Source organism: Uloborus diversus, unplaced genomic scaffold (assembly GCF_026930045.1).
Source record: "Uloborus diversus isolate 005 unplaced genomic scaffold, Udiv.v.3.1 scaffold_1179, whole genome shotgun sequence".
Lineage (NCBI taxonomy): Eukaryota > Metazoa > Arthropoda > Arachnida > Araneae > Uloboridae > Uloborus > Uloborus diversus.
In genome coordinates this window covers 25,207-39,252 of record NW_026557853.1, presented here as the reverse complement: position 1 = coordinate 39,252, position 14,046 = coordinate 25,207, and the positions used below count along the sequence as shown (strand labels likewise).

Here is a 14,046-nt window from a genome sequence, read left to right as displayed (position 1 = left end):
TAGGAATGTATTCCTCCTCAGATAATTCAGACTACACATTCAAACCAGAATCAACACATGGTTTGGTGCACAAAATAATTCCAGCACAAGTTTTTAGAATCCACCTGTTATAAATTAATCCCTTTTCAAAACCAAAAGAATATTATATGTCCGGTCCCATGCTTTTCAAAGTCGCCTGTCTCAACTTTGCCCCCTGCTATAACAGCAGAAAAAAAAAAGCACGTGACCAACAGGTGTTTCGCATTTTCCTAACGGCAGACTTAGATAAAATGAAAAGCTTTCTGCGAACACAAATCCTAACTGGAAAATTTTCTGCAAATAACAATTTTGCCTTATTCACGCTTTTATACAAAAATATAAAAAAGGGGGGGGGGAGGGAACTTTATTTTTATTTATTTATTTATTTATTTTAAAACAGCATATAGTTTATGCTTACTTTTCACTAACTGAAGAAAACTGCTTAAACTATTATTTTTTGCTCAATATCAATCACATGATCATTATTATTACTTTCATTTTACAGTGAAAAAGTTCATGTAGATCTGATAAAACATGAGCTACCTGCTTTTTACTTGAAAATTTTATGAAGATATTTGATTTTGTACACAAATCAACAAAACTACTTATTTGTTTGAAATTAAGTATTTCTGCAAAAATAAATACTGTATTTTCTGCATGTTATCTGTTAAAAAAGTTTTAAATTAGTGCTCCCCTCCCCCCCCCCCCCTCTTTCTACGCCAACGCATTTGAACTCAATTTACAGCGGGAGTGATCGTTCCGTAGTCTGTAAAGTTGTTTATTTTATGTACTTGAATTTTCCCCTTACGTGATCCAGGCTGTGTAAAATAAAAAACTATACAGTCATAGTAGGAGCGGTCTCGACTTGATTTGCAACTGTTGACTCCTTTGTCTTTTAAGTAATTATCGTACTATAATCGCGATTTCAAGAAGAAATAATTATTTTTTAGATTAATTTTGCATAAGATTTAGAAAACAGAAATAAAATGTGGGTTTTTTTTTTTTAAATTCATTTTTTTTAAATTAACGTTAGTAGTGAAAAATAAATTTCTGCAGAGCCAAAAATTTTCTGTGAACGCCGTTCGCGCGTTCGTCTATATTATGCAAGACTGCCTAACGGTTCAAAGAACTGCACCCGACCAGCAGATGCTACTCAAACCCACTAATTACAAAAGAATGCTATTCACCCTGACAACTAACAAAAAATCCATAGTGCACATATCTGATAAGAGAAAAGTGAACAAAACCGGAAGCATAAATAACAGTGGTCAAAACGACCGCCGTCAGTCTTTCTGGGTATAAACACTTATAGCGACTGTAATAATGGGCCTAAAGAAATAAAATTTACTTTTGTGAAATCTTAATAAATAGTTAGGAAAAGTCAATAAAGAGAAAAGAGTTTGAAAATAAAATGCAGTAAATATGAGCGTTTGAAAATCGTTTGCGGTCAAAATGACCGCCTCCGTCTTTCTAGTGTTAAGGAGGGTCCAACTCTCTGCCCCTTTGAAGTTGAGGATCAATGCACCCTGTCCTATTTTATGTATATCTCCATGCATCCTCTTTATTCCGTTGAAGTTTTAACAAATCTTCATCCCAAAAATAAACTGAACCTCGCTTTCAATCAGAACTCTTTGTTTCCCTTATCCACTGAAATTTTATTTGCATTTAAAATCTAAGTTTTCTCAGTTTTTAGCATTTTTGTTTTTAAATCAAACACTAAAAAGCATTTTATTATTAAAAAAACAAATACTATTGTAAATACTTGCCTTTTTTTATTGCATATTGTATACACAAAACAAAAAAAGTCCTTTTTCTGTTACAAAATTTCTATTAAAAAGTGCCCTTTTAATTAAAATGCCCTTCTGAAAGCGCTGTGCCCTTTTTTTTAGTCTAGGGGAAACATTAACATAGTTGCTAATTCTCCTGTTTTGTTCTGGAGCCTCCCGAGTTTTGATGCCTTCTCCCCAACTTTTGAATGAAGTAAATATCTCTTGAATTTTCATCGAAACAGCCGAGATTTCCCCCAAAAAGGGATGTTTCAATGATTAAATTTTCCAGAAAAATCCCTCTGGTTAGACATTCACGATCCATACACGAGTATAAAAATTGCAATAGTCCAGTCAATTTTGAAACATGATTGTTTCATTTTCTTTCTTTTTGAAATTTTCTTTATCATACAAAAAATGAGGTAAAACATTCCCAATATTTCTCTGAACTTTCTAAGCTTACACCTGCTGCAAAGAATATTTGTCATCACTTATGGCTCTTTTAAAAACTTTTTTTTCAAGTCTAAAAGTTTTTTTTTTTACTTAAAAAAAAATAATAGAAGGCTATTTTGCCAGAATCGAGTACTCGACAGCTGATGTCCAAACGTGTGTCCTACATGTGACAGGTACACTTCATTAAAAAAATAACACTTGAAAAAGAAATCATGGAAACTTTTTTGCTTAAAAAATCACGTAAGTTAAGTGTTCGCTTGGTCAACAGACTTTTAACTTTCAGTCCTTATTAATTTGTATGTATATGAAATTATAAGGAAAACTTAGACTGAATTGTCCTGCACATGACTGCCAAATCCTTTTTATGCATCCAATACGTTTCTCTGTAACATTCTGTGTGAATATTTTTCTCTACAGAGGTTCTAAGAAGGTGATACTTTAGAATGGCGATATATATACTATTGAAATTGAGAAATTTTGATGTTAAAATAATACAAAACTAGAGGAATATTACAAGTTACTTACATAAACTTTGGAAATGTTTCATAATTTTTAACTTTTCTTAAAATGTGGGTAATGGATTGATTTCATTATTAAATATTTTAACCTTATTTATTCTTTGCTTTCATTTTGATACATCATTCTTACTTCCATTCCATATAATAAAACCTTTTTTTTACTTCCTTTTACAAAAAAGGAAGTATTGTATTCGCAAAAAAATTTTCACTCAAAAATCAGCCTTAATTTCGATTTTGCTCACCCCCAAATGAATGTTGGGTTTTTTTCCCGACTCGACCACACAAGGATATATGCCTAGAAATGTACAGACACCCAAAATATCCATTTTGATGATCACTGAGTTAATTACAATGACTTTTCTCGTGACGTCTGTATGTACGTATGTATGTGCGTATGTGTGTATGTATCTCGCATAACTCAAAAATAGTATGTCCTAGAAAGTTCAAATTTGGTATGTGGACTCCTAGTGTGGTCTAGTTGTGCACCTTCCCTTTTGGTTGCATTCGGATGTTCCTAAGGGGGTCTTTTGCCCCTTTTTGGGGGGAAATCATTGTTAATTTCGATGCAAACTCAAGTGGTGTTATAATTTGGCGCACACTTGGCAATATATCGTCAGGCTTTTGGTCGCCAAGTTTTGTCGCCAGCTTGGCGACAAATTTGGCAATTTTTTTAAAATCTGGTTTCGATTTGGCCATTGTTGGTGATATTTAGAGAGTAAACTATTGAATCACATTAAAATTGCCAATAATGGAAAAATGACATTAAATTGGAGTAAAAGGAAGTCATATGATGCACACATCAGCTCGTTTTTTAAACATGTTGACCTTAAATTACTAAACCTATGTAAATTTTGATGAACTGTCCTGCTCCTCCCTCTAAATAAAATTGAAATTAACTTTGATGCTAAGCTATTTGTTAGGTTATGTTGTAGAGACATAAAATGCTAATTGTGATACTTTATTTATTAATTTATTACTATTATTATTGTATTATAAATTTATCATTTGCAAACTCCTCTCATTTATTCACCTTTTATTTCTTTTTGTAGAGTGCTTTGCAACAAGGAGCAATGTTACAGCAGGTATGAGTTCTTTTTTTTAAATCTATTTGTTTATTATTAATAATTTCATTAATAATTTATTTCTTTTTTAACACCAGAAGTAAAGACTCGCAAGTTTTGGAAATGGCTAGTCCCACTTAACTCAGTGACCATTTGTGTATCATAATGTATAGATAGAATTCACACACAATACAGTATGTAAAATCGCATCTTGGTCGAAAAGTTGAAAAAGTATGAAAAGTTTTTTTTCCCCTATAAAGGTAAAATAAAGTTTGGGGACATTCCACAGATAAGGGTGCTTTTGTCTCACACATGAGGCCTCAAATATTTCATTGAAAATACTTTAAAATATCAATAAAAAAATTTTTTCTCCTTGATAAATTACAAACTTATGTGTGATTTCTTAAGCAAAAAACTTTGTCATTACCCTTTAAAATTGTTACTTTTTAATGAAATATATGAACCATCACATGCGGAACAAAGGGTTGACTTTTTCATAGAATGGCCCTTTGTTAGTTTTTAATTAATGCATAAATGTTAGACAACTCAATTATTATTTTAAATAAGATATAGTATCACACTTTTTAAATATTTTTCACCAACGTTTAAAATTAATGCTGATGTGAATAAAAGTGTAAGTGCACTGAAATTTTGATAGTTTAAAGAAGAAGAAATGGTAAAGACAAAAATTAAAAATAATTAATCAAGGTTTTTAGTTTATTTTATTTTTTGTGCACTTTTATTAAAAGTGGAAGTGTTGCATTTATTTAATTTTATTTGAAATGCATATTAATTATTTATTCTGAAATTTTACATGAAATTTTTTTAATCCTTTTTCTTAGCAGGGTCTGGCCATTCCTGCTTCTCTAGCAGCAACCACACAAGTAGCAAATGTAAATGTAAGTTATGTTCAGTTAAATTCGAGTAAGTGTTCTGACATTTGCTTAATTCAGAAATCGATGGTGCTTTCACAATCAACAAACTGATAAGGTGGTATGACAAATCTAGATTCTGAAGTTTTAGGAAATTCATACAATTTTAGTTTTAAAGAAAATATCAAAAGATGACATCAAAAGCTAACTTTAATGTTCTTAAGATTCTGTGTCAAAGTAAAGTGGTTTTCACAAAAATATTTGAAATCGACCACCTACACTATTTTTAAGAACAAGGTCTTGAACAATTTGGCCTAAATCTTACCATCCCTCCCTAAATTTTAGGCTAATAATATTTAATTTATATTTAAATGGAACTAGTATTTCTAAAATGATGTGTGGGGAAGTTGTTTATATATATATATATATATACGATAATTGAAAAATGAACTCTCGTTAACTGGTAAACATGTGTATGCAATGATTTGCAATTTTTTTGCACTGTTGATGTTGCTTTCATCCATTCATTTTTAAATATAATTGGTATAATGTTCTTTGACTAAAAATGACAACAACATGCATGAAGTACAAATAAAGTAGTATAAAAGAGTCAAAAACTCGGCAAACAGCTGTTTTGGGGCTGTCATATGCAAGCCCCTTCATTAGTGCAAAAAAGAACTAAAAGTCCACACAATGTAAACCGAGCGATAAATGAACAAAAAATGGAAGGCAGCAAAGTAAATAAGCATGGAAACCGGAAACACATGCGTCGCAGAACAGCAACAACACCTATAGTGCGGGAAAACGTCACAAACAGAAAAAAAGTTTTTTAAAGATAAGATTTCCAAACACTGGGGAAAGGGGGAATACTCGACAAATCATACTTCAATAGTTAACTTCATAGTTAACTTCAAATTTACTTCATTAGTTAATGATTTGACGAGTACTCCCCCCTTTCCCCAGTGTTTGGAAATCTTATCTTTAAAAAACTTTTTTCTGTTTGTGACGTTTTTCCGCACTTTAGGTGTTGTTGCTGTTCTGACGCATGTGTTTCCGGTTTCCATGCCTATTTACTTTGCTGCCTTCCATTTTTTGTTCATTTATCGTTCAGTTTACATTGTGTGGACTTTTAGTTATTTTTTGCACTGATGAAGGGGCTTGCATATGACAGCCCCGAAACAGCTGTTTGCTGAGTTTTTAACTCTTTTATACTACTTTATGTGTACTTTATGCACATTGTTGTAATTTTTACTCATTCCATAGTGCAAAGTTTTCAACTGCTTTTTTACAATAATGTTCTTTGTGAAAAAATTCTTTGCAGTCTAGAAAATAATAAGTAAGCAGGGCCTATTAAGAGACTAATAAGAATGACTTTGTTTTGTGTTGTTTTTACAAAATTGATTTTCACAAATGCATGAATGACACAAATTTTGAGTCAATCACTTCTTAACAAAACTTCGAAAGGATAACTAGCATATCTAAACCTCTTACTCTCAATTTAATTAGCAGGATCCTGTTAATGATTCATTTAGATCACATTTTTTACATGTAATTAAGCAGATTACATATAAATATGTGATCTAAACAAATGATTAATGTCAACCATGTAATTAAGCAGATTACATGTAAATGTATTTTTATTGGCTGTTTATTTTACCATTACAGAAATGATAATATTTTACGACAAACACAATTCTTCACTACAACACTAAGATTGTGCTCTCAAATATGTTGCTACAATAGCTACCCATTATTATAACAACTGAATTCAGTAAGCATGCGTATCATTTCAGTGCCACTTCTGAAGCAGGCATACTATTCAATCCTAAGATCACAAAGAAATCATGAGCAATTGAGCCACTTGAATTTACTTTTACTATCTCATTAAGAAACTATTTTTTCTTTCTTTTTTTTTTTTTTTTTTACAAGTACAGACTATGATTTCACAGCAAAATAGAAAACTCATTAAAAAATTTCCGAACTAAGCAGAAAATATGGATTCACATAGACCCTCACGAAAATAGCAGCACATGTTTTGTAATTCAAACACACAATTTTAAGTAATTGCAGCAAGTTCTAATTTGTTCTCATTTTCATGCGGAACTAATAGGGAGTAAAGCACCCAAAAATTTGTTTTCATTTTCAAACAACATTTGTTACACACATGAAATACACCACCAGCTCAGTCAATTCCCACCAAGGACTGCAATTTCGTGCTTCTTAGCACTCATCAGCCCGGCATAGGAGTGACTGAGCTGGAGGTGGAAAACCTCTTAAGGAAGCCAAGAGTGCCAAACAAACTGGTAGCTAATACAAAATTAGCACTGATCCCACGAGTGACCGAAGCAATGGTTCGGTTTAACTCAAATATTGAAGGCAAGGCATGTATATTCAGTACGTTACCGCCCCTATAGCCAGGGCTAAGACATGAAATTTCATGTATTTCTGCCTTAGCCCTGGCTATAGAGCGGTAACTTACTGAATTTGTTAGAGTTCTATACAAAACTCACCTGTTGTTCCTAGAGTTATGCATGTATTAGCCGAAACAAACAGTTTGCTTTTTACATGATAACATTGATAAAAAAATCAAAACGAAATCAGTATCAAACCCGTTGCTCTAAATTTATTGAAGATGACTTTAATTTGCATCTTTAAAGCATCAGTTTAAGATTTTTTTTTCCGGGAAGAGCCTTCCTTACCCTTACATTATCAAAGACGATCCAAACTTCTTTGTTTTTATTATTATTAGTATTAAATAGACTTTATTTTTAAAAAAAAAGTTACGGGGACAACCCTGGAAACTCCTTTCCATTTCTCAAACGTTGAAAAACTCTACTAAAATGGCGTTTTTAAAACTACAATTCCAAATCATTTACGTAAGAGAACATCAAAAGCTACCCCCCCCCCCCTAGTCACTCAAAATAGCATCAAATTGTGTTTAACTTCCTAAAAACATTTTGCCCCCGCACTTATAAGCCCCACTTGCCGCCCTTGCATTCTGTTCAGGAAGTTTCCTGAATATTCTAAATTCAACTCATAGACACGTGATACAGGTCACGCCACAAAACACACACACACACAAAAAATAGATTTGCATTATGTGAGGCAGTGAGAAGCAAAGGGATGTGAGTGCACATTTTCAAGCTTCGAGTAAAACGACTATAAAGATAACGTTCTAGGTAGGCTTTCATTGATCTTTTTTTTTCCTGAATCATGCTGTACAGTAGCAACTACCAGGGCTTCTAGTACCATCTCTTGCCCCGAGACAGTGGAGAGGTTCACCCGCCTGTTTATCTCCAAATTTTTAATTTTGCCACTTACATCCCTTTGCTTCTCACTGCCTCATATGTCCTCTTTCTTTTCTTTTATTTTGCTTTTTCTCAGCTGGGGTACTTTGAAAACGGAAATAAAATCTGTTCTGCGTCTTGTTTCTTTTTCAGGGAAAAATTTAATTGCTTTTCTGCACATCGCAGATAACTATGCTAGTTTTTATAAATCTTAAGGTAGCAAAATATTTGAGATAATGAAACAAGTTGTACTGCAGTTGTAATTTTGACCTCTGTCATTTTCTTTTTCGAAGAGTGGTATGGTTGTCGAGATTGGTCGCCTGCCGCAGCCTGGAGTTGCTCTTCCCACCTCCCTCACCACCTCTCAAGTTGCAACCGTCAGCTATCCTGCACCTCGATTGCTGGCTCAAGCCACGCAGTATCAGCAACCGCAACCACATCCGCACCAGACCGCAGCAGCAGTGGTGCAACAGGCTGCCCAGCAAGTGGCTCAACAACAGGCTGCTGTGGCTGCAGCAGCTGTGGCACAGCAGCAGCAGCAACAACAACAGCAGCAGCAACATTCTGTTCAGCAGGCAGCTGTCCAGCCTCAGTATAAACAGAGAGTAATAACTGGGATTGTGACAAAGTTGCATGACAATTTTGGATTTGTGGATGAAGATATTTTCTTCCAAACTAGGTTAGTTTTCAAAGTACTTTCAGGAAGTTTTATTGAAGTTAAAGTGTTCTACAATTCCATGTAATTTTGTTACAAAGCATTGTGCTTTACTGTAATAAAACTGTATATCAGCTTATTTAAGAATTAATCTCGTCTTGGTTAATAACCAATTTACCTGGGATATCCCGATTGTCTTTAGTCAATCCCGGTTCGTCCGGATAAATGATGTTTTACTGTATACCAAAACAGTATTAAATAATTTTTAAAAAAACAACTCTTTTGAAACTCATGAATTGTACTGGTTTTTATACTAAATGCTTCCTACACAGTGTAGTCATATTAAATAAGTCGATCAGTATTAAATAATTGCATACAGTAAACTCCCGATTATCCGCGGAATTGGGTGGCACGGTGACCACGGATTAGCGAAAACCCCGGATAATCCAAATAACAAGTAAAACGTTACTACTATATACAATCGCTAAAAAATATGAATAACATTCACACTTACATTTAAATTATAGCTAAAAACATTGCTACATTCCATCTACTAACATGGAATGTAAAAGATATGCATATGTAAATGCTAAAAACGAACAATGACACAATCAAAAGTTTTAAAAACATTTGATGACTGTTTAAAAAATAGTGAAAGGACCCGTGGATAATCAGAACCGCGGTTAAAACCGACCGCCGATAATCGGGAGTTTACTGTACTTTAAATTCCTACTGGAAAAAATATAGTTTTTTCATCAGTTAAAATTTATTTGCTTCATTCATACTTATAAATCTTTAATTTTTTTCAACAACTCAATATTGGCCGAATACTTGGTCAAAATTAACTGAGTGCTCAGTACCGCACTAGTAGCGGCAAAATATTACATGAATGAAAATGATTAAAAGAGTCTTGAAACTGGCAAACAGCCATTTCAATGATAACAAAGCAAACCTTCATCAGTCCAAATTCAGAAAGGGTCTACCATAAACCTGAACTGACAGCTAAACCTTGTTCTGTTTTGCACTGGATAAGGAATGAAACTTGCTTTGTTAACCTTAAAATGACTGAATGGGGAATTTTTATGTTTCATATTATCATTTTTACTTGTACTTTTAATAATGTCGTGACATTTTTCTTCTCCGATTTGATCGCTGTTCTATCATTTTTAACTTGTTTACAGAAATTTACTTCTAAATGTAATACAATTTGCTTAAATCTTTGTCACCTACATTGTTTTCATGACAAATTCCATTCAGATGTGATTCAGGGTTCGTATGCTCCTTCAAAACTCTTCCAATACTCCTTCATTTAGGAAATTTTTTTGAAGGGCCCTTCAAACTCCTTCATTTTGGTTTTAACTCCTTCAAAACTCCTTCTTTTATAGTTCAAGACTACATAATCTTCCTCTGTGACAGCAACTGACAGCTGACTTCAATCGGCAACTTAACTTCACCACAAGGGCGATTTTAATATAATTTCGTATATATATATATATTTTTTTTAAATAAAGATATGATTTGCAAATTGATTATAGAAGTCATAAAAGTTAAGGTGAAAATTTCATTAGAAGACTAAAACATGCTTAAATGATACTATTTTTTCAAGTTTTAGGATTATTGCTTTTCCCTCCACCACACTCTCAGCAGCAAAAGCATGGGTGCAAGACCTTCCGTCTCAGGACGGATTTCCGTCTTGGACAAATTTCCGAGACGGAGATCGGGACGGAAAGAAATTCGATGCCTTTCTTTCAGTTTTTACTTAAAAAAGAGAAATTGAGTGTTTGGAAAATATGCTTTAATTACTGGACCGTTCCATAACCACGAATTTACATCGATATTCTCTCGGTTTTCCGCCATGGGCTTGTTTTGTTTGCAACGTGCTTTTGGAGGAGTGGCTTTTCGATTCGCGCCGTTTGACTTTTTTTAGGTATAGCTCTGTTATTTCCAACTCACTGCATTGCAGACCGACGAGTTACTCGCTATTCTCCCTGTTTTTTTCGAAATAATTGGCTCTAATTGAAAATTTTATCCTTTTCTCATGCTATTTTCGATCATTCTTTCGTTTTTTTCATTTGCGGTTTTTTTTTTGCAAACTTTACACGCATAAATGAAAATTATGTACACTCTTAAAATGTCTTAAAGAGCTGAATCTGAATCACCGATTGAGAGTGATTGCTGACAAGATGAAATGTTTTCGCCACATCAAAGGGCGTCCACATACCAGGTAAAACGGAAACTATCAGGGATTTTGAATATTTCAATGAAAATGGGAATTTTGGAAATAATCGAGAGGAAATCTCAAGCTGGTTGGAAACACCGATGAGCAACCGTTCCTGCAATTTTGGCAAAGACTTCAGGAATCACTAAATTCCAATGTCATTGAATCTAACAATCGCTAGAATGTAAATATGGGAGGGGGGGGAGAGAAAGAAAGGGAGAAAAATAACGGCAGCACGAATTTGCAAAAAAAACGCTGCTCTTGCAAAGAGGGTAATCAGTTCGCAAATTAACCCACGATACTGAGGTTTTAAAAAGTTGATATCTTGGACAATCTAAGAGGGGGGGGGGAGTGTTACTTAAGGGTTACAGTATAAACTATCGAAAAACTGAATTGAAAGCCATTTTTGAAGCTAGGAGTAGTTTGATATTTCTCCTCTGCAAACTCTTAAAACTTATTAGGCTGTCTTAAATGATGTAAAAGGGTGGAGGGGGAGGTTTAAAAAAAAAAATCAAAAATTTGGAGTCTTAAAAACACTAATTTAGGCAATCTTTGGTGAATTTATGAGAGATGGTTTTGGTGTTTTAACATGAAAATGTTTTGTAGCTGATGTTTTAAAAACTATTTGAGGCTATAATTAAATGAACTTGAGTGAAATGGCATTTGGGACCCTCTCCCGAAAAGTGTTTGCAATTGAAGTCTTAAAACTTTTAAGCTGTCTTTGGGAATGTCAAGAGGGAGGGAAGGGGCTCTCTTTAGACGAAATTCCGACTGTCTTGGGGGTTCGGGGTTCCCCTTTCCCAAAAAATATTCAAAGCTGAAGTATTCAGAACTCAGTTTTAGGTAATCTTTAAAAGACTTAAGAAGAGGGAATTCGAAGGTTTTCTCTCAATAAGTTTTAATATTTTCGTTTCTGAAATTTTAAGAGCTTTGTTTCGGGTTATCTTTGGATGACTTAAGGGGGAAGGGTGTAGGAAGGTTCTTTCAAAAAGTTTCCAAAATTAAAGTATTAAAACTTTTAGGCTGTCATAAGTCATGTTTATAGGTAAGAGGGGTACTATTCCTGCAAAACAATTTAGAAACTGAAGCCTTAAAAATAGAAATTTAGGACGTTTGTGGTGAACTCAGAGGAAGGATTTCGGGAGTTCTCTTCAGAAAATGTTTTGATGCTGAAAATTTAAAGGAATATTGGAAAGGATACCTTGTTTAAAAAAATATATCTACTTCACTGAAGCGATTTTTTATTGATAATTTCAACACCTGCTATCTTATAAAAGAATTCTTTTTCAAATGAAGACTGTGTGGGGGAATGGTGCCAATTCATTATCATTAGTCAGCCATACCCTTCCCCCACCTTTCCTTCATTTCTGGTTTGTTGGCGCTACCTTATGTAGGACATTCCGATCAGAACAGATTTATGTTGCAAAAGTTAAAACCTTATGTCCTAAGCGATTTTATTGCTGCAATAAAAATGCTTAAGATCGGCAAAAACTAATGGTGCGGCGCTGCGAACGCTTTTACCCCTAACATTATCCAACATCGTCTAAAATTGCATTTTTGGAACTTCAATTTCGAAATATTGCCGAAGGAGGGTTCCTGAACTCCATCCCTTCCATAGTGCATTCAAAAAGCTTATAAACGTCATGAAAGATGGAGTACAATTTCATTTTTAAAACATTAATTTCTGGGAGAGCCCAGAGCACCCCCCTCCCTTTCTCTAATATTTTTGAAAGCTGCCCAATATTGTTATTTTGGGACTATCAGTTTGAAATAATTGATGTAAGAGTTCCTGAACCCCTCCTTTCCCAAAACTTTACCAAAATGGCCTACCATAGCGTTTTTTGGACTTCAATTTGAAAAATTTCTGGGGAGAGTCCCCCAGACCCCCCTCCCCTCCACTTATTGCTGGATTTTAGATTTTTTCTAATTATGATGTCAAAACGCTTAAATATTACAATTTAAAGGCTTAAAATTTAAATCGAAAAAACAGATTCCAAACCTGGCATTGTAAAATCTACAACATTAATACACATAAATTTTTCCTTAAGCCTGCATGCGGGCAGGGGGGGGGGGGAGCTGAAAATATTTTCCGTCTTGAACACATCACCAAACTTGCACCCATGAGCAAAAGTCAGGTTGTCTAATTATTATTCAAATATTTAAAACTACATAACTAGATGTACTATATTAAGTGATTGTGTTAAAAAACAATTGTTTAGCAAATCACAGTTTTAATATTGTAAAAAGTGTCATCCACAAATGATGTCATGCCTTGAAAAGGAAACAGGCTTATGAAATTGTGACAAGAGAAGAGAGAGGGTGACAAAAAGTGACATCACACAGTTATTGTAACAATGTGTTTATAAAAATATGACATGGGTGACAAGGGGAGGAGTTAGGTGAAGTGTAACACTTTGTGACAAAGAGGGAAGCAGGTCAAATATGTTGGAAAAAGTGTGACATCATTTAATGACAGTCTATTAATACTCCTTCAGAACCTCATTTTACTCCTTCAAAACTCCTCTAAAACTCCATCATTTTATTTCTGAAATTGAGTATGATCCCTGGTGATTTATAACCTTAAAATTGAAGCATTATTTTTCCTTTCTTAAAGTTCTGTGAAAGGCACCATGCCTAAAACTGGCGAGAGGGTCCTGGTCGAAGCCACCTATAATCCGAGCATGCCTTTTAAGTGGACTGCTACTAGAATACAAGTTCTTCCTAATCAAGTAGTTCAGGTAAATTCATACTTTAATGCAACTTTCATAGTACAGTGAATCACCGTTTATACGTTTCTCTTTTACACGTTTTTATCATTTATATGTTTTTTAATTTAGTCCCTGCAGAGTTTAATACATATTAATATCTGCTATACATTTTTTTCATTTGTACGCTTTTTTTCATACAGTCCCTTCAGAAACGTATAAACGGTGCTTCACTGTAGTTAAATAAATTACGTTACGTTGTTCATCATTTGAACGTAACTTTGATTCTTCAAAAGTCCTAAAATTTTGGTCTAAATAGTTTCTCCCCCCCCCCCTTTTTTCTTCCCCTGCTTTTAGCTAAATAATAATAAAAAATTTGTTGTAACTAGTAAGAAACAAAAAGCGTTGGTTTGGCATTTTGGCATTTATGTAAATTTTGTGTAAAAAACCTCATGGATCATTGTATTATGCTTTATAGTACTGAGTTTTTGAT

The 14,046-nt window shown here is 33.8% G+C and overlaps 1 protein-coding gene across 1 annotated transcript in view; it reads left to right on the top strand.

Annotated features, from left to right (window-relative positions):
- The window catches only part of LOC129232350 (cell division cycle and apoptosis regulator protein 1-like), a gene marked incomplete at its 3' end in the record, with an annotated part of 42,395 nt that overhangs the window by 6,117 nt on the left and 22,232 nt on the right, over positions 1–14,046 (top strand). The window contains exons 3-6 of the mRNA XM_054866499.1: positions 3,805–3,837; positions 4,659–4,715; positions 8,269–8,654; positions 13,463–13,586. Coding sequence (XP_054722474.1) covers positions 3,805–3,837; positions 4,659–4,715; positions 8,269–8,654; positions 13,463–13,586 — 600 coding nt within the window. The remainder of the gene's footprint in view (positions 1–3,804; positions 3,838–4,658; positions 4,716–8,268; positions 8,655–13,462; positions 13,587–14,046) is intronic.